This window comes from Alligator sinensis, unplaced genomic scaffold (assembly GCF_000455745.1).
Source record: "Alligator sinensis unplaced genomic scaffold, ASM45574v1 scaffold760_1, whole genome shotgun sequence".
NCBI classification, from domain to species: Eukaryota; Metazoa; Chordata; order Crocodylia; family Alligatoridae; genus Alligator; species Alligator sinensis.
In genome coordinates, this window is record NW_005841989.1 from 2,355,940 (window position 1) to 2,376,224 (window position 20,285).

A 20,285-nucleotide genomic window follows, 5' to 3' on the forward strand; every position below is an offset into this window, starting at 1 on the left:
CCCCCCCCCCTCCCAGGACCACCGCCGCCTGCCCAACCCCCCCATCAGGAAGAGCCTGCTCCAGCCCCACTCCCTCCCACACTGCCATTGGATGGGGGGCGCAGATCAAAGTCCCCATAGTGAGGGAGGGAAAGGGGCACAAGCAGGAGCAGGGGCTGGGGGGAGTGAGCCTTGTTTGTGCACCACTTCCTCCCTAACCGGTAGGGCCTCGACCTGCCCTTCCCCACTGACCCTTTTGCCTTCCCCCAGACCTACCTGCTGGGGGTGGGGGGCATGTGCACACATGCATGTGCATGCTCAGCCCCCCCCCCCATAATGTTTTTTCCCTCCACCTACAGTCCTTAGCACACGTCCTTCCAGGAATCCATTGCCACGAGCAGTGGGCATAAAAGCGGCTCTGGTTATGTCAAATACATTCTAGGAGTTATTAGGGAGAACAGCAAGCATATATTACCATCCACCTTTGGTTAGCAAGGGCAGGCACAAAGGGAGCTGCTAGTCATAGATTCATAGATGTTAGGGTCAGAAGGGACCTCAATAGATCATCGAGTCCGACCCCCTGCATAGGCAGGAAGGAGTGCTGGGTCTAGATGACCCCAGCTAGATGTCTATCTAACCTCCTCTTGAAGACCCCCACCTCCTCTTGAAGACCCCCAACCTCCTCTTGACGACCCCCAAACTTCAAGTCAGACTCTCCTAGCTAGAGTAGGCCACTGGCAAGCATTATTTGCTTATGTCTCCAGGCCATACCACCCAAGAAATTTCTGCTAGATATAAAGGAAGAGCCAAATTAGTCCCATGTGACAATACATTCATCCAGAGGAGATAAAATTGGATATAGGATGCATGTTCAAGGTATCTATTACTGAATGTTATACAACAGGAAGTAACTAATTTGCATTAAGAGCTTATAAAGACAGATCCGTTAACAGTTTTCACACTTCCTGATCAGGTCAAGGTACACTTCAGGCTTCCTTGTAATCTTTAATCCTGCTATTAACATGTTGAAACTATCACTTGCCTTTGCTAGGGCTGTGCCTTGTGTGAGCAGCCATATGACAGATACTACTACATTCTTAGCAAAACCAGAGGCACTGCAGGGCCAGCTTTTAACACACAGGGTGCTCCTTTAGCAATGCATCATCTTGTGGATGTGCTGATACAAATCTTATGACTCAAAAGGACTTCTTTGAAGTGTAACAAGGGAAATGCAAAGGAATGTCTTGTGTACTAACTTCTGGTTGGGTGGCATTTGATAATCACATCCATTTAATTGGTACAAGACTGTTAGCCCTGCCAAAGAAAATGTACTAATCCACAAGTGAGAGGTTTAGCACTAACAATAGGGGGTGGGGAGCATATGCGAGTGACAAAGGGGTACTTTGTATATTTATGGCAGAATGCCATGAACCACAAGACAAATACCTTTCAGCCCTACCCAAATTACAGACTTTGGAGGGTAAATAATTTAGCTTTTTTCCTTTTTTTGTGAATTACCAGCATGGTTTTCTATTTTAAGTGTAAAATTCAAAAAAAAAAAATGCTAAAGAACATTTCCTCTGTTACCTTCCTTGCAAAATGGACTCTTACTCTGAATCTTTTAACTGATGCACAGTTCTACGTTTGGTAAGCGCCTGCCTGTGTTTTGCTCACTGGGAAACAAGAAGGTAATCTGACCGAATAAAGGCTATTCAGGTTTCCCCAATTTGTTCTCCCCTGAAAGTAGCATATTTGTCTTCTGGGAAACAGAGTTTGGAGACCTTTTTAAATTACAGGATTGGCTGTTAAGGCTACCAAAACCTAGGTGTCTTGCAAGAGCAGGGGTTTAGGTTGTAGCCGTGTTGGTCTAAGGATATAGGCAGACAAGGTTCCTTGCAAGAGCAGAGCACATGTTCAGGTTTCAAATTCTGCTCTTCAAGATACAGATGTTCAAAGCTATCTAAGACACTCTGGGTGAAATCCAGACCCCACTGAACCCAATGGATCTTTTCCCATTACATTCAGTTGGCTCTGTATTTCACATCTCATGTGGAAGAAAGCAGGCATCCAAATCCCCTCAACTAGTGGTGGCCAACCTGTGGCCACATGTGTCACAAATGTGGAAGGGAAAAGGAATGGGAGCAATAGCTGGGGAGGGAGTGAGTGAGTGTGTGTGTGTGGGTGGGTGGGTGGAGGGGGGAGACTGGTGCTAGCTTGAGGGTTTGGCCCTGTAGGAGCTGTGTAGGTAAGTGCTGTTGCTTCCAGCACTGTTGCTTCCTACTGGCAACAGGATTCATGGTACTGGGTGATGGCAGTAGCTGATTATTAGAGTGGCACTATGGGCACTGACAGATGTGTAGCTCCTAGGTCTAACTCATGGTGCTTCACAGAAAGCACCATGAGTTAAACCAACACTACTGGCCCAACAGACATTTGCTGCCAGGGGACAGCTGTAGAGCATTTTCAAGGGGCTGATCATGTGACAAATGTAATTTCTGTTTGTGACCTAGATTATATTTAGGACTTAACTTGTGGCATGCTTGCCATGGAGGGCCACCACTGTTCTAAGCAGCAAGTGAAAATCTTAGCTCAGTGCTTAGTAACAGAGTATATATGAACTTCTTAAAGGCAAACTTAGAAAGCAGGGTGCAGGACGCCCTCTCCTGAGAGCAGAGTCGAGCTGCTCAAGCTTGGGGCCGAACGGAAAAGTATATGAGGTATATGAGTATATGAGGAGCTGACACAGTAGCATAAAACTACAAGGCCCATGGAACAATGTGAAGGCAACCAGGACTGACTGTGCCATTCACCAGCATCACCAAGCATGGAAGGAGGGAGCACAGGTTAGGTAGAAGGCAGTCTGGGCCAGAGAACAGCCTAGCCAGGTTGCCACCCTCAGCTCCACTACTGACTAGCTGTGCGACCAAGTGAACCACTGTAACATAGTTAACCCATAATGCCAGTGTCCATGCCCCTGCCAGCTCTGCTAACTCCAAACTGAGCAGACTACTGACTGGTAGGAATGCCAATTCTAACCACCTGTCTAGAAACGGATACCAGCTGAATCCCAAATGCAGAGTAGATTGACACTGCTAGACAGGACGTAGATTGAGTATAATCAGGTTAAGCACATATGAAGCATGCTTCTTTATTTGCCAAGCTTTTATGAGGATGGGAAGCTCATTCCAGCATCCAAGTACCTCAATTTATGTGTCCAAAAATCAGCGGTTACTTTGGGCCTCACTTGTCTGTGTGCCTCAGTTTACCAGTCTCTAAAATGGTGAGAGCATGGGAAACTAGGACTGGAAGAGGCCTCCTGAGCCACTGTGCCACTGAATCCAGAAACCTGTGTTTGCAGGCATCCATTTACCAAACAATTCCCCAAAGTCTCCACTTCAGACCCTCATAACACATCTAGAAAGCACAAAACCAGAAACTCCAACTTGCCAGAGGCAAAAACAAGGGAAACAAGGGTATTGCATCCCAGGGTGGCAGAGACAGGAAGTAGAAACTGCAGTTTCACTACAAAACGTGCAAGCATTTTAACTGGGCACAGAGGCAGACACAAGACAACTTATTTAGGAGTATGAACTATTAGTCTGATGGTACATCAAGGAGTTGGGAAGAAGATTAACTACCCCTTGCAGTTATCTTTTAAGATGTATGAGCAGTCTGAGTGCCAGCAGATGCCCGAGAGCCATTCAGAACTGACTGTCACTGGAGCTGGGCAAGAAGCTTTTCTAATCCCATAAAACTTTGAGATTCAAAAGAATTTTTACCAACCCACATCACCAGAAACTCCAAATCTTTTGAGGTTTTTGGTGGTAGTGATGAGGGTGAGAGGGAAGGAACAAAAGATGATCCAGGTTGCAGTTCCCTGGCCTGAATCAGAACTCCCTCCCACATCTCAGGTATCAGCTGGTGATTACTTCAGCCCCCAGACTATTCACTATTTTGAGGAGTTTCCCTCTCTCCCCCATTTTACTAGAAATTCCATACTTAAAAACTGACAGCCCTTTTCTGATGAACCATTTGGGTTTTAACACGTCCACATTTTCCAGTGAAAAAATATTCAGTTGAATAAACTTAGGGGCAAAGCATCCACACCTGAGGACAGGAGGGCAATCCAGGCTGACCTTGACAGGCTCAGGAAATGGGTGGACAAGAACCTGATGGTGTTTAACACCCAGGGGAGCAGAATTCTCCACCTCGGGAGGAAAAACCTGCAGCATGCTTATAGGTTTGGCAGTGCTACACTGGCTAGCACTATGGATGAAAGGGCCTTGGGGGGTCATGAACAAGATGAACATGAACCTTCAACATGATGCTGCAGCTAGTAAAGCGAGCAAAATGCTGGCTTGCATCCATAGATGCTTCTCAAGCAAATCCCAGGATGTCATTCTCCCATTGTACTTGGCCGCGTCCAGTTTTGGGCTCCACAATTCAAAAAGGACATGGAGAAGCTTGAGAGAGTGCCGAGGAGAGCCACGTACATGATCGGAGATTAGGAAAACAGACTTTATGATGAGAGGCTGAGAGCCATGGGACTGTTCAGCCTGGAAAAGCGCAGGCTCAGGGGTGATCTGGTGGCCACCTATAAGTTTATCAGGGGTGCTCACCAGGATCTGGGGGAATGTTTGCTCACCAGAGCGACCCATGGGATGACAAGATCGAACGGTCACAAACTCCTCCACAACCATTTCAGGCTGGACATAAGAAAGAACTTCTTTACAGACTGAGCCCCCACGGCTTGGAATAGACTGCCGCCGGAGGTAGTTCAAGTGCCTGCTTTGAATGCCTTCAAGAGAAATTGGATGTTTATCTTGCTGGGATCCTATGACCCCTGCTGACTTGCTGGGGCAGGGGGTTGGGCTCAATGATTGTCCGAGGTCCCTTCCAGCCCTAACGTCTATGAAATCTATGAACCCCCAACTGGCTTTAACTTTCAATGAAAAGTGAGCCCTTGTGGCAGGAGAAACAAGTCACTGTTTAATTATTAATATTCCATTTTTACAGATGACTTTTCATTTCTGTATCTTACTGCATACTGTACACAAAGTCTCCGTCACCGCTAATACAGAGATGGGGCATAGCAAGGTAAGCTGGGTTTTTTTGCTACATGTACACTGCAATTTGCCAGCAACGAACAGGGTCCTGATGGACTGGTTTCTAAACTAAGGCAGAGATTATTATGATATATGTGCACCTGAATATTCATAGCACTTGCAATTAAAAGCTCCAGTTTGTTCAGTGCTGGTTGTGTTAGATTTTCAGGCCAGAAGGGTTTATTGGCATCCCCTAGAGACCTTCTATATCACACTACCTGTGTTTCCCACCTACCTACTCCCCCTCACACACTCCAAACCTGGAAATACACTGATGAAGAGGCATCTGTTGGCATCTGATATGTTTGAGAACTGCCACTAGGGATTCATAGATTCTAGGGTCAAAAGGGACCTCAACAGATCATCAAGTCCAACCACCTGCCCTGGGCAGGAAAGAGCACTGGGGTCATATGACCCCAGCCAGGTCAGATGACCCCAGCCACGTGCCTGTCCAGCCTTCCCTTAAAGACCCCCAAGGTAGGGGAGAGCACCACCTCCCTTAGAAGCCCATTCCAGATTCTGGCAACCCTTACTGGAAAGAAGTTCTTTCTAACATCCAACCTAAATCTACTCTCCGTCAATTTGTGGCCATTGTTCCTGGTTACTCCAGGGGGTGCCCTAGTAAACAGAGCATCTCCTATTCCCTGCTGCCCTCTCCTGACGAAATTATAGGCGGACGCAAGATCACCTCTCAGCCTTCTCTTGCAGACACTGAAGAGATCTAGGTCTCTTAGTCTCTCCTCATAGGGCTTGGCCTGCAAACCCTTAACCATATGAATGGCTCTCCTCTGGACACTCTCGAGGTTACCCACATCCTTCTTAAAGTCCAGTGTCCAAAAATGGATGCAGTACTTCAGCTGTGGCCTGACCAATGCCACAGAGGGGAAGTATCACCTCCTTGGATTTATTTGTCATGCATCTGTTGATGCATGATAAAGTGAGGTTAGCTTTGCTGATGATTTCATCACACTGATGATTTATGTTCATCTTGGAGTCCACGATCACTCTGAGATCCCTTTCTGCTTCGGTGCTGCTAAGACGGTCACTTCCCAACCAGTGGGTGGGCTGGATATTTTTGTGCCCTAGGTGCAGCGCTCTGCATTTGATCTTGTTGAACTGCATCCTATTATGTTATGCCCACTTTTCCAACCTGTCCAGGTCTGCCTGCAATCGTTCCCCACCCTCCGCTGTGTTCGCTTCACCCCACAATTTAGTATCATCCACAAACTTGGACAAAATACACTTCACACACACATCCAAGTCACTGATGAAGATGTTGAAGAGCACAGGTCCAAAGACTGAGCCCCGTGGGACCCCACTGCCCACATCCTTCCAGGTCAATACCAACCTGTCCATCACCACTCTCCGAGTATGACCTCCAAGCCAATTTGCCACCCACCAGACTGTAATCATCCAAGTCATGATGACAGAGTGGCCACAGCTGTACATTTCCAGATTCATTGCATGTGAACTGGAGTAGGTGTGTGGGATGTGCTGGGTGCAGACACCCCTCTAGATATTCCTCCTAAATAACGCATAGCATTTCACCCACCAATGCCTACACCAAGGCCATAATCTCTGGCTGAGCTGAAGTAAAGCATTTAAAAGGGACATACAACTTTGATTTGAAGACCTCAAGAAGTGAAGAACTCAGCACTTCCTTGAGGTAAGCCATCCCATTACAATCACACCTTTTGTTTTCAATTTGATTTTGTGCAGCTGTGGCTATTGACTCTTGACCTGCCATTGTCTGCTAGAGCAAAAAGTCCAGTGGGGCTGGCTTGATGATCTTTCAAGGTCCCTTCCAGCCCTTAATTTCTATGATTCTATCTAAAGCTCATAAGTCTTTGGTCCCTGTACAGTGCTTCAGGATGGTGACTGAGTTACTTCTTCTTTGTCAAGCTAATTATAGATCAAGCTCCCTTAGTCCCTCACTGTCAGAGGCTCTCCAGCCCTCAAATCACTCTTGTAGTACTTTTCTGAGCCCTCACCTGTCTGTCAGCATCCTTTACGTGCACACATCAGAAAAGGACACAGTGCTCCCATAACAGTCTCCCAAATGCTCTTTGAATATTAAAGATGCAATTAATCCTAATGCTATATTTGAACCTTTGAGATTCAGAGAAAGAGGGTGAGAAAAAAATATGAAAGCCAAGCCTCCCTGAGAGAAGCAGCACACAGAGTGCAAATTTCCCCTCTGCAGCAGGTTGTGCTGGCTCTGCCTCGCACCACGGGAGCTGCCCGTAGAGACAGCAGGCTCCTGGGAATTTAAAACCACTACATATGGAAAACAAGATCCTCACAGCAAAACTGAGTGAATAATGGATTTCTTGGCCCAGTGATATTTATTTTCATTTCAGGGTTATTTAAACTTTCAAACACGTTCTGTTTTTTAAAAAAAGAGTCCACTTTGAAATGAAGAGTCTAAAGGTTGTTTTGAAAATATGGCAACATGGAAACCGCTCTGAAATCCTCCTTCAGCGAACAACATTCACCAAGCCCTACTTCTCTTTGTGGGGAAACTGCTTTTTTAAATTTTTTTTAGAAAACTCAAAACCTAACAGTTAACAAAGCCCTTCCGTGCTAGAAGACGTCCTCCTAACTTACCCTTTCTGGGGCCCTTGCAGCCAGCTACTCACGAGCTCAAGGCATTGGGAGAAGAGAACACACTATTCCTGCGTCGCAGAGGGCGTGTGGGCACCGAGACGTACAGAGAATGGGAGCAAATGGAGGAAGCTCAGTTGAATCCGCTGAACCGTCCCAAGACACTGCTCTGTTACAAGAGTGAGGGCATGCAATTTTTTTATATTACAAGAAATATGAACATCTTTTGGTTTATTAATACATACTTTAGACACAACTTTCACTCCCCAAGTGAAATGAAACTGAGTTAGTTACTCCGAAATTGTAATGCTGTCTTTAGAATAAATACATTATTTGGCAGCTGACCAGTTGAACTACTGAAAAATTAATACCTCCCTTTATCATGAAGGAAGGAGTAACATTTGGAAAGTAATGTGAATGGTAACCAAAAATAGTGAGTGTTGCCTCAAGTATGAGAAAGTAAAAAAAAAAAAAATCAGGGCTTGTTTATAGTAAGGAACTGTCTTACACAGGGGTGGGCAAAATAAGGCCCATGGGCTGCATACAGCCCACCGGGTACCTGGAGTGGCCTGCAGCTGCCTCCACCACACTGCATGGGGCCATGCCCTGCCCACTTGTGCCAAGGCAGCCTGCGCTGGGCTCCCACCAGCCCGGACCCTCGCCAGCACATAACTTCTGGTGGGTCTGTTCCCAGTGCAACTACAGCCAGGTGCTGCTCTGCACCCCCTACCTCCAGCAGCAGCTCCTGTTTCTGATCTTGCCCCTGCTGCACCTCACCACACTGTGTGAGCAGTGTCAGCCAGGCAGCTCCTACCCCAGCCCATGGGGCCTCTGGCTTCAGCTCCCGGCTGCCTTCCAGTGAGAGGCGGCCAGAATGCAGAGCCAGAGGCGCCGGGAGCAGCGCAGCATGGTGCGGTAGGAGCAAGAGCTACTGCTGGAGGCATGGGGCCCAGAGCAGCTCCCAGCTGGCTGCAGCCGCATCGAGAACAGCCCACCAGAAGCTGCTCCTGCCCCTGCCATACTGCACCACATCGCTCTGGGCGGATGGGCAAGTAGCTTCAGCTGGGTGGCTCCTGCCCCAGGACCAGGCTCCAGCTTCAGCTCCTGGACACCTTCCTGGGAGTTGGAGCCCCACGCACTGAGGCAAAAGCCTGGCTGAAGGTGCTCACCCAGAGCAGCCTAGCACTACTCAGGCAAGATCAGGAGCAGCAGCCACCACTGGAGGCACCTAACTGGGCTGCGGGCAGCAGTGCGAGTTCAGTGTGGCATGGGCTGCCCCATCAAGAGGGCAGGGCTCGGCCTCATACAGAGCGCCACAGGGCAGCACAGACCACACTGCCTGGGCAAGCTCTGCTGCATGCACAACCCACTCCCCCCTCCCTCCCCTCACCCACAGCCCGCTCCTGGGACCTAGCACCTAGGCTCCCTAGCACCCTCCTGCAGACAAACACACACGCACATGCCCTCTCCACCCCTCCGCACACACACCTCACTCCCTAGAGGGCAGGGGCATCTGATCCCAGCCTCTCCTACCCCTTGCACTCCTAAACACTACTCCCCACCTGCCCACAGTTGTTGTGGGGGAGAGGAGGGGAAGAGGGGTGCTGACTTGGCCTGCAACAGCTCATCAAAACTCCCTATGTGGCTCTTGGACCCAAATAATTGCCCACCCCTGGTCTTAAAACAACTCTGAGAATCCCATGGCTGTTCGGCTGCATAGAGTTCAGTTTTCTTTGCCTCATTTTCCCTAGCCCTTAGCAATGGATCTCTCCAGCTAAACTAGTCCTGGAGAGAAGGGCTTCTTGTGCCAGGATTACAGCCTAGCTGAAAGCATACAGGATTCCCAAATTAGCTTTGAGACCTATGGCACTTAGATTTCTGCAACTTTGGCTAAAGTTTTTGTGAAGTCTATGTACTTTGCTGTGCTTGTCAAAACCACTAGGATCCGAGGTGACAGATTTGGGATTGATAGGCCGCAAGAAAGTACTGATCGTGACAGCAAGGATAGCCCAGATTTCTCAGATTCTCCATCAGCCCACAGTAGCAGTCTGCGCTAGGGAGTCTCCTTACATGCCACAAATGTTGATGCTGTTGTATTAGGCTTAAAAATTAAGATGCTTTGATTCATTCTTCCTCCCTCATTCAGATTCATTTTGATTCACACTCTCTTATTCAGAGACTAAAGCATTTACTAAATGTGTGGCCCATGAAGGCTGTATGAAGTCCCTGCTTAGGGGTCCAGAGGCTAGGATGTTCAGTAGGGTGCTTCTTGTTACAAAAAGTATCGGTCCCATTGGTCACATGTTTTTGAAATTGGTAAACTGCAGGGAGGCAAATGTGGACTAGGGGAAACAGGAGGCAGGGCTAGAAAGGAGAAACAGCAAGAAAGATTGAGGCAAGTTTCTCAATAAAGTTACTATTGAAAAACAAAACAAAACAAAACTTGTTTGCATTCAGTTTTAATCCATTGATTTCATTCTGACTAAGGTCAAGAGATCAGATGTCATGATTGCAACATCATAATGTTTGCCCACTCTCTCCTCCCCCTCTATCATGAGATATTATTTAAGTATCAATGCCAGCCTTGGATCTCTCTTTTGACGTAATTCTTAGTGTGAAAGTGAGAGAGACTTATCTTGAAAAAGTCCCGTTTTATTGAACACAAACGCAGGGCTCTCCTTGCCAGCTAGAAAGGAAGTACAGGATGTGGTTGGTTACAGCAGTACAGGAATGAACTTGACCTAGGACTGCCTTCCAGTCCTAAATGCTAATTCTGCTTTCCCCTTGCAGTAGTTGAGTGGAGAACTGTCATATATTTCCTGTTAGTCTTGCCCCTCCGACTTCCATATGGGATCCCCTCCTCGCCCCACTTTACTCCTCTATGAGGGCCACAACATGCAGCTGGAAAGGAACAGTGAGCCTCCAGGAAATACAAAGTCCTCCTTATATTCTATACACCAAGTTAGTTTTCTGATAATTTTTCAATAGAGATGTAAATGAGCTACAGTGAACTTTACTTGTAACAATGTCTTTACAACATGAACCCCTTTGTTACTGCTGGAAGAACCCTCAACCCAAGCAGAGTTGTCTATAATTTACTGAAGGTTTCCAATATAACTACTGTACTACCTCCTTTTATAAAACTAATAAATTGTCATACATTCAACAGTAGTTTTAAAATAATTTTTCATAATGTCCTTCCACTAAATTAATATACAAATTGTCCAATAATCACAATAAATGCGGTCTTTTTAGAATAAATATAATTACAGTTAAATTGTCCAAATAGTTCAAAGTAATAAATACTATTTTAAATATCCCTCTTTCCTTCTACCCCAGAACTTGTCTTGTACTTGGATCTGCCTTCAGTACTTCCCAAACTGTTCCCATTCCACCATCTCAGGCTCCCTGAGGGCTTTTCTCCTTTGCCCAAAACTTACGGCAAGGAAAAATCCAAGTGCAGCAGGTAGCCAGAAGGTTTTACTCCTGAGTTTGGGGGCAGAGCTGTTACACAGACCTCTGTCCGAGTCTCCAGTTCTGCCAATTATACAGATGGTGGAGGTTCTTGCATTACTGGAAGGTCCTCCTGGCGATAGCAAAGCCCCATGAGTAAGGGGCATCAGCAAGAAGCCAGGTTGTCTGTTTGCTGCAGAAAAACAGAAATTTTCTCCTTTAATGGAGAAAAAAATATGGATTTTGTCTATTAAAGGAGAAAATAATGGATTTCTCCTTTAAAGGAGAAAAGCACAGGAAATTGCAAGTTTCCCCTGGCAGGTTGGCATAGTTCCAGCATATAAGGGGCTGCTTGGGGCTGGAGGGAGCAGGACACGGGGCACCATGTGCATATGTGCACACACATGCACATGACACCTGGGCAGTGGTGGAGAGCATGTCCCACAGCTCCCTCCAGGTAAGTCTATGGGGTGGGGGAGGAGGGGGCACAGATGACATGTTGGAGGGACCACAGTCAATACGGTGGGAGGCCGGGGGCCACATGCCTCCTGACCTGAGATTCTTACACCCACAGTGGGGCTACAGCCAGGCTGAACCAGCTCTGGGCAGGAGCTGGCGCTGCAGCCCAGCGGGCAAGAGGCACCCAGCATGGGAGGGAGCACTGCGCCGAGGAGCTGTACCCTCGCTGCTACCGGGCAGACAGGGAGCACCTCACCTTGACGGCCATGGCAGCATGGTGCTCCCTCCCACACCAGATCCTGCCTGCTGGGCCACGGTGGTAGGTCCGGAGATGGCCCGGCCCAGCCCGGCTGTAGCCCCATGCCCCACTGTGGGTGCAGAAAACTGGAGGGGGGGGGGCATGTGCCCCCCAACCCCACTGGCATATCACCTGTGCCCCTACTACCACCCCCACACATCACCTGTGCCCACACCCCTTTTCCCCCCACACCCACCCTGTTCCCCCCACACCCACTCACTTAGTCTTACACTGGGGGCAGGGAGTACCAGGTCTGGAGTGAGGGGCAGCAGCAGGGCTAGGGGGCTGTGGGTCAGGAGTGCGGGGGCACTGGCATATCTCTGGCATATCACCTGTGCCCCTACTACCACCCCCACACATCACCTGTGCCCACACCCCTTTTCCCCCCACACCCACCCTGTTCCCCCCACACCCACTCACTTAGTCTTACACTGGGGGCAGGGAGTACCAGGTCTGGAGTGAGGGGCAGCAGCAGGGCTAGGGGGCTGTGGGTCAGGAGTGCGGGGGCACTGGCATATCAAAGCTACTCAGCAACACAAAGCAGCAGGGGGAGGGGAGGGAGGGGACACAGCCAGAGCTGAATCTGCATCCTGGTGAGCAAAGGGGGCACAGGGAGCTCTGACTTTCTATGATAAGAAAACAAAAATCATACACCAAAATATAGATATATAGATATTTAGAATTTATTTTATTATAATGACTGAGGCACTGGTAGGCTTCCAGCCCACTTTAAAATTGTAAATATATTAATAAAACATCGTGTTTAACTAATACATATAAGAAAGGGAGAGTCATTTCTTTTTCATTGTGGAAAAAACACAGATTGTGGGGGTTATTTTAATCAGAGAATTTGGGATTTTTAAACAGAGAAAACCAGGATCCCTGCTCATGAGCAATTTGCAAGAGGAAGCAACACTGAAAAAAGATCACACTGGGTACGTCTACACAAGACACTTTACTGCAGAGCCAACTAATTAGCTCTGCTGTAAAGCATCACCATTTACACATGCAGCATTATTAGGCTATAGTGCACTAATTAACTGTGCTGTAGGATAGTACTGCCAGACAGAAAAGCTTTCCTACAGCAGAGTAGTTACGCAGGACAAAACACACATGTAGATGGTGACGGGGCTAGCTGGGGCACGAGGCTGCTACACTGCAGGAGCTGCCTGCTGCCAAGACCTGCACTGGAGCATGCTCATGCCCCAGCCAGCCCCTCTGCAGCACATTGAGTTGGGTCAGAGCAGCCCTGGGCTGGCAGGATGACCCCCGGGGCTTCCTGCCAGCCAATTCAATATGCGTTGGTCCCTGGCACATGTGCAAATGCTCTACCCATGAGCAATAAACTCCAGCGCACTTCACAATAATAGCATGTGTAGATGTGCCCACTGAGTCCAATCACCTGCACGTCTGATTAATTTACAAAAGGAGAAGGAGAGTTAGTGCTTAGCAGTGAGCAACAGCTGTTATAACTGTTACCTGTTCCTGTAGAGATACAAAGGAACTATGAAAATTAACAATGTTGCATCAGTTTTGCTAGACTGGCATGACTGCAGGACAATGCTGAGGTACCAGTAGCAGTATCCACAGCAGCTTTCATACCCCCACAAGGTCAGGCCCAATTAGCACGGCTGCTTCCTTTTCTACTGCACTTCCTCTGGCTGCTCAGTGGAGCCTGTTCATACTCTTCAGTCAAAGAGTCTCCAGTCAGTGTCCTCTACCTCCACCCCATTGCTTGGCCTACTCCTGTTCCCCACAACCCTCATCCCTGGGTGCCCACCTTTGCCCATTTGGCAGGGTCTGCCCCTCACAGTCTATGACCCAGCAATGTACCATCCAGCCACCCGAAACACAGTGGCAGTTACTTTGTCTGTGGTCACAGCTTCAAGCTCATTGCAAGCAGCAGAAGCTGGCAGCCACCTACCTTTAAAAGGCACCTTCATCTCTACAGATGTAGACTGCAGTGGCCATCTTGCCGTCTTCAGCTCAGTCAGCCATAATGTGAGACGGCAGGCATTTTGATTAAGGGAAAATGTACAAGATTTTCCTGCCTTCCATAAAGAGGAAAAAAAAGAAAGGGGAAGGGAGGAGATTCCCCGCCCCTCTTTCCCCCAAAATCTACAGTCATGATTAAATCACAAGGTGTTGACAACACTATCGTAGAAAATTAGGGTTGGAAGGGACCTCAGGAGGTCATCTAGTTCAACCTCCGCTCAAAGCAGGACCAGCCCCAACTAAATCATCCCAGCCAAGGCTTTGAGCTGGGCCTTAAAAACCTCCAAGGACGGAGATTCCACAATCTCTCTAAGTAACCCATTCCAGTGCTTCACCACTCTCCTAGTGAGAAAGTTTTTCCTAATATCCAACCTAAACTCCCCTTGCTGCAACTTGAGACCATTGCTCCTTGTTCTGTCATCTGCCACCACTGAGAGCAGTCCAGCTCCATCCTCTTTTGAACCCCACTTCAGGGAGTTAAAGGCTTCTATCAAATCCCACCTCAGTCTTCTCTTCTCCACACTAAATAAGCCCAGTTCCCTCAGCCTCTCCTCATATGTCATGTCCCCCAGCCCCTGAACCATTTTTACTGCCTTCCACTGGACTCTCTCCAACTTGTCCACATTCTTTCTGTAGTTTTTTTTTTTTTTTTTGGGGGGGGGGGGGGGGGGGGGTTGTCCACATCCCTTCTGTAGTGGGGGGCCCCAAAACTGGACACACTACTCCAGATGTGGCCTCACCAGTGCAGAATAATCACTTCCCTTGATCTGCTGGCAACGCTTTTGCTAATGCAGCCCAGTATGCCATTAGCCTTCTTCACAACAAGGGCACATTGTTGGTTCATGTTCAGCTTATTGCCCACTGTAACCACCAGGTCCTTTTCTGCAGAGCTGCTGCTTAGCCAATTGGTCCTAAGCCTGTAGCGGTGCATAGGATTCTTCCATCCTAAGCACAGGATTTTGCACTTGTCCTTATTGAACCTCACAACACTTCTTTTGGCTCAATCCACCAATCTGTCTAGGTCACTCTGAAGCCTAGCCCTACCCACCAGCATATCTACTACACCCCCCCCAAGCTTGGTGCCATCTGTGAACCTACTGAGGGTGCAATCCATCCCATCTTCCAGATCGTTAATGAAGATATTGAACAAAACTGGACCCAGAACTGACCCCTGGGGCACTCATCTTGATGCCAGCTGCCAGCTAGACCTCAAGCCATTGATTACTACCCATTGAGTTTGATGATCCAGCCAGCTTTCTAACCACCTTACAGTTCATTCTTCCACCTCCTCAGCTTGCTTGAAAGAAAGCTGTGGGAGACTATCAAAAGCCTTGCTAAAGTTCATCATGTTCTTCTAGTGCTCCTATTGCAGAGCTGTGAGACCTGGTTCTCATTCTCTCATTGTCGAGTTACGGTGACAAATGTGGAGTAAGCGAAGGGCTGATTCATTTGTTTGCTTTACTCGTATAGTCCTACTAAATGCAAAATGGTTATGCAAATAAGCCTTCTTGTTTGCTTTGTATTGTGCATCATGGCTGACCAGTGAGTCAGTGAGAACAGGGTCAATATTGAAGCATGACTGTATTTACGTAGTGGCACCCTCTTCCAGGCATCCGAGGGAGGGGAAGGGAAGTGGATGGGACCATTTGCAGTATGGATGGTGCAGAGAGGAGGACTCCCCCTTGCAGCAGCACAGGGCCCCAGGCACATGCCTGGTTTGCCTGTGTATTAATCTGGCCCTGCTCACCGCTGATTGGTAGAGAGGCCTGGAGGGGGTAGCCACTATCTTGGCTACTGGCTGCCCTTTGTGCTGCCCTGCCACCTGGTGCCTTCCCCTCCCAGGCAGGCTGCAAGCAGCAAGGGCCACTGGCTTCCACTAGGGATCCAGCATTTTATTTTTATAAAGTTGTTTTTTTACATTGATTTCATGGACAATTGCAGATTTTGTGGTTTCCGTGAAATCACAAATTCAGTAGGTCCCTACTAATTAAGTGCCAACCGCTGTCATTACTTGTCAGACTCCCTGGACACCCTGCAGGGGTCTCGCCATCAGCACAGCCCAGCAGGTCTGACCACACGGTCTAGGTTAGGAATGAACTCTGAAGCTTTCACAGGAATTACCTCCTAAATGTATGCTCGGTGAATGGTCCGTCAGAGAAAACTGCCTTTTACTGCTGCCTTCAGTACAACGGCCAGCCTGATGCCCACAGGGCTGTCAGGTAATAAAATCAAAGAGTTATCGAAAACAAGAAAAAAACAGACTGAACTATCATGAAAACTTCTTCAGCATGAGATCTAGTGGGCTGTAAACTCATATCATCTTACCTCACTGTTTCAGACATTCATGGTAGGTCTACATACTAGTTAAGGTCAACTTTAAGGCCGGTCCCAAGCCCATGCTGACCTACACTGTAAACTACTGCAGGGCTCTTGGTGGTTATCCAGGTCGGCCTCAGAAATTCTGATGAACTTCCAACAGCACAACCTTGCTCCTACTTGCCTCTCAGCAGTACAGCTGTATGGGCTTTAAGCAAAGAAGTCTTCCTGCAGCAATCCCACAATTTCCTGTTTCTTACTTCTGGCCCTTCTGCACATACCCCCGCCCTCTCCTGCCCAGAACGAGGGCGGGGGGGGAACCACAGAAAGAAGGATAAGGAGACTTCAGACTGATTCCTAGAAAGAGTCCACTCAACAAGTGGAGAGCAATTTGGTGTGGACTGCAAGGCAAGACAGATGGGGAGGGATGGCGTGGGTGGATCAAGCTGGTGAAGAGCAACCTTTAGGTCAACCCTAAATATCAGTGTAGACATACTCTTAGTTAGAATGGGCAGTGTATTGGTAACGTATACCAGGCCAGAGTAGTGAGAATGAAATCGATGTGGTAGGGAATGGCAGACAACCCTGTGGGACCCCAATCTTAGTGATACTGTAACTCTGGCACAGGGTGTAGACTGGAGAAAAGTCAGATTTTTCAAAGCTATTAAAACCTGGTACCACCTCTAAAAACACGGAACTGGAGGAAACAGATGCCCCATTTCACCTTTCCTGACAAATTTGTCTTCAGCTGAGAAAGGCCAAGATTTCCAAATGTGACTAATCGCTAAGATTTCTCAAGTCAGTAACCAAAAGCAGATACCCAGCACCACTAGCCACTTCATAAAGTCAAGATCTATAAAGGATTATTAACATGATTAAACACAGTTCTATTTCAACAAAATAAGTAATTCTAAGAAAAAGAATACAACTGCGCTTACCTCACAAGAGTTGTGAAAATCTCCTGAGTCTTCCATGCATTCAAATGCTGATCTCAATTTCCCGCGTCCTAAACTATCTCTGCAGAATGGCAAGGTGGCAGTTCCTGTTTGATTAATTAGTGTTTTTCATTATTCTTCCGAGTAAAATGTATCAATTCATTTCTTTGTACAGAAATTAGACTTTGTTATTGGATCAAGTGTTTTGATTTTGCGGCTGTTCTCCTTGTGTTATAAAAAGACATCCTTTGTAGGCTGCAGCCAATTGTGCAAAAACAGAAATTTGAAATCAAGTTATTCTGTAAGGATTGCTGCACCTTAGGTTACTGGTATGAATTCAGTGCATCTCACTGTTCATTCACCATGCACAAAAGCACAGTCTCCTGGGAAGTATAATACGAGAGGGAGTTGACTATACAAATGGGTTCAGTGGTAACCTGGGACTCAAAAATGTGGGTTCAATTCCCACCTCCCCACCCTCCGCCTCGGAAAAGTCATATAGGGCTGGATTTTTAAAAGGTAACTATGCACCCAGTGGAATTTCAAAAGAACCAAGTGCCTAATTCCTGTGAAAATCCCATGAGGCAGCTATCAGCATCTTTAGATGCCTGAATACATTTATAAATCTGGCCCTTAGTCTCTGTAGCTATATCTATGCTACTCATTATGGTCAACCTTGAGGTCATCCTAAAGCCTATACCTGCCAACAACTTACATTGTAAACTCCTGTGTTTGATGCCTAGCAGAGTCTAGCCAATCCAAGAAAATATGCTGAACATTTAGGTATATAAATCCAACCTTGCTGCCACTTGCCCACCTCTTATCCCAAGTTTGGAAGCCTCAAGCAAAGGGAACCTGCCAGCAGCAAACCCACAATTCTCTGTTCCTGGCACCCTCTTTCTCTTTCAACTGCTTGCAAAGAGAGACCTTACTGCCATATTTGAAAAATAAGAATCTAGTGTAGATGGCTTAGGTGAAAAGAGCAGCTCCTGCAGCTCAAGCTGGTTTAGGACAAAACTCAAAGTTAAACCTTAAATATCAGTGCTTCACCACAAGTCAGATGGCAAATGGCACTTTTCTACCCAAAGGGGCACAGTAAGCAGAAACACAGTAGAGACTGGGAAGCACTTGAATGCTAGTGATGGAAATCACAGAGATCTATTAGTATGAAAAACAAGGTCAACTGGCTATGCCTAAATCCAGGTCTGAAAAACACTTAAATCCCATGCTACTGGCTGAAGTGGAGTCCCACATGTGAATCAAGTCAGTTTGCAAGTTCTGGGCTATAAATCAGCCCCATGGCAAGAGATCACTGGATAATCATCTTCACATCTTAGACGGACAGTTTTTTCAGAAAGCAACCCCTGATCTGGGGATCAGGCACATTGGAGCAGGACCTGGTCACTCCACATGAAGCCAAGAGGAACTGTAAGTCCTCAGCACCTCACAGAGGCCATTTTTCAAGGTGGGCCTGAATTATCCTCCTATGGATAAAGAACGGTGTCTGTCTTGACATGCTGGGGGTGGCACTAGACCTACATATAGCTGATGCTTGTAAGTCAGAGGAGAGACAGGAAAACATCAGTTTAGCATTTGGATGGCACCTTACAAATTAACATATTTACATGGCACACTGAAGGATGCCAGGCCATTCACGGGCTGCACAAGCTTGTTAACTTTAAGGCTTGCCAACATCCTGGATAAAAAGCAGCTCAACAGGATGTCCATTGTAAAAGTTGGAAAACTGGGGGGCAGGAGAAGGAAAGGACTTGCCCAGAGTCACTCAGCTGATCACTGGCAGATCCAGGAACAGGACCCAGGAATTCCTGGCTCCCATCCCCCTTTGGACAACCAGAAGCTCCCAATAACACACTGCAGGCAGCAGTGGGAACATTTTTAAATATATATATTAATGGGCATTTGAATCCTTCCCTCCCCCATTGCAGACAGAATACACAGGGCTCTGTAGCTGCCTGGATTTCCTAAAGCTCCTAGCTTGTGTCTGGCCCTTGCAATTCCTGCCTGTCTCCCTGCTGGCCTTGAGCATCTTTTGACCAGCTCCCAAACAGGACTGAGTGGTTTCTTACCTGCAGCTTGCACTACCTGCACCTCAGCGCCACTAGTCCTGGATGCTGCCCTCTAAACCCTTCGCACACATCTTTCCAGCCAGGTGTTTTCTAAGGGGCTCCAGTTACATGCTCGCCTCAGCCGGCTGCTGGATACTGGATACTCCCTCTGTTACCGTTACCTTGTTGCCCTGTTTACCTGCTGGTCTGCTTGGCTTTGGGAGTCATCCACTAGGGAAATTACACAGCTGAGGGAGACACTATGCAGTGATTCAAACAGTCCTGCAGTCGGATTGGCTGCAGCAACCCGTCTGTAACAAGGGGGCGGGCACAAACCTCTGGCTCTGGATCAGTGGACCGAGGCTACCAAAGCTTTCCGTCATTCCCCAAAGAAGGGGTGCCTGGCTGCAGGGGCAGGATCCTGGCATGTTTTCCAGACTGCAAGGCAGTGGAAAACTTAAACCAACAGCAGGAAAAACTGCAAGAGGCCTGGCTTCCCCCAGACACTTAACATTTACTTCTCCCTAGGTTTAGTTGGAAGCCTGACCCCAAACTGATGGGCATGCTTAGACAAGCAAGGGGGGTGGGCAGACTGAAATGGAAAGAGCATGGAGGCCCACACAGCTGAAGGAAGTGCACTTCAATCCTGAGTTCAGAGAGACCCATCTTTAATTCTGCTTGAGAGTAACAGGGACAATCTCCAAGTTTAACCCAAAACCCCCCTGGAGGAGGAGGTCTCTGGAGAGATCAGGTCCACCATAAGGATGGCTCTCTCAAAGGAACCCCAGGGAACAAAGTGCCCAGATTCCTTTGAATGTCAAGTGGGACTTCAGTGCCTCACTCTCATAGGCTGAAGATCATATTGTGGGCAGGTAATAGGTACTGACCTTCATTTGCCCTATCACAACAGACTTGTTTTCCCAATGAAATGCCGTGTTTCTCCTTACCTAGGAAGCGTGCTGTCCATATTCATCACCGTTAGATACACTTCTCGGCTAATGGTTTTCAGCGGCCAGTCACAATAAACCTATTTTTAATGTTCCATGCTTGGCCATGGTTTTACAGGTAATGATTC

General features: G+C 47.6%; 1 protein-coding gene across 19 annotated transcripts in view; it reads right to left on the bottom strand.

Moving 5' to 3' along the window:
- The window catches only part of ST3GAL4 (ST3 beta-galactoside alpha-2,3-sialyltransferase 4), a 188,024-nt gene that overhangs the window by 58,348 nt on the left and 109,391 nt on the right, over window positions 1-20,285 (bottom strand). For 12 of the 19 annotated variants that reach the window (XR_003093510.1, XR_003093509.1, XM_014518854.2 and 9 more), the window contains one exon: window positions 17,148-17,251. The exons of 6 other annotated variants lie outside the window; for them this stretch is intronic. Coding sequence is in view for 9 of the 13 variants with exons in the window: in XM_014518854.2 (XP_014374340.1) it covers window positions 17,148-17,183 (36 nt within the window). In the remaining 4 variants the exon portion in view is untranslated. Of the gene's footprint in view, window positions 1-16,014; window positions 16,034-17,147; window positions 17,252-20,285 lie in introns of those variants that run through there. One more of the 19 variants, XM_025201310.1, reaches the window with a different exon arrangement.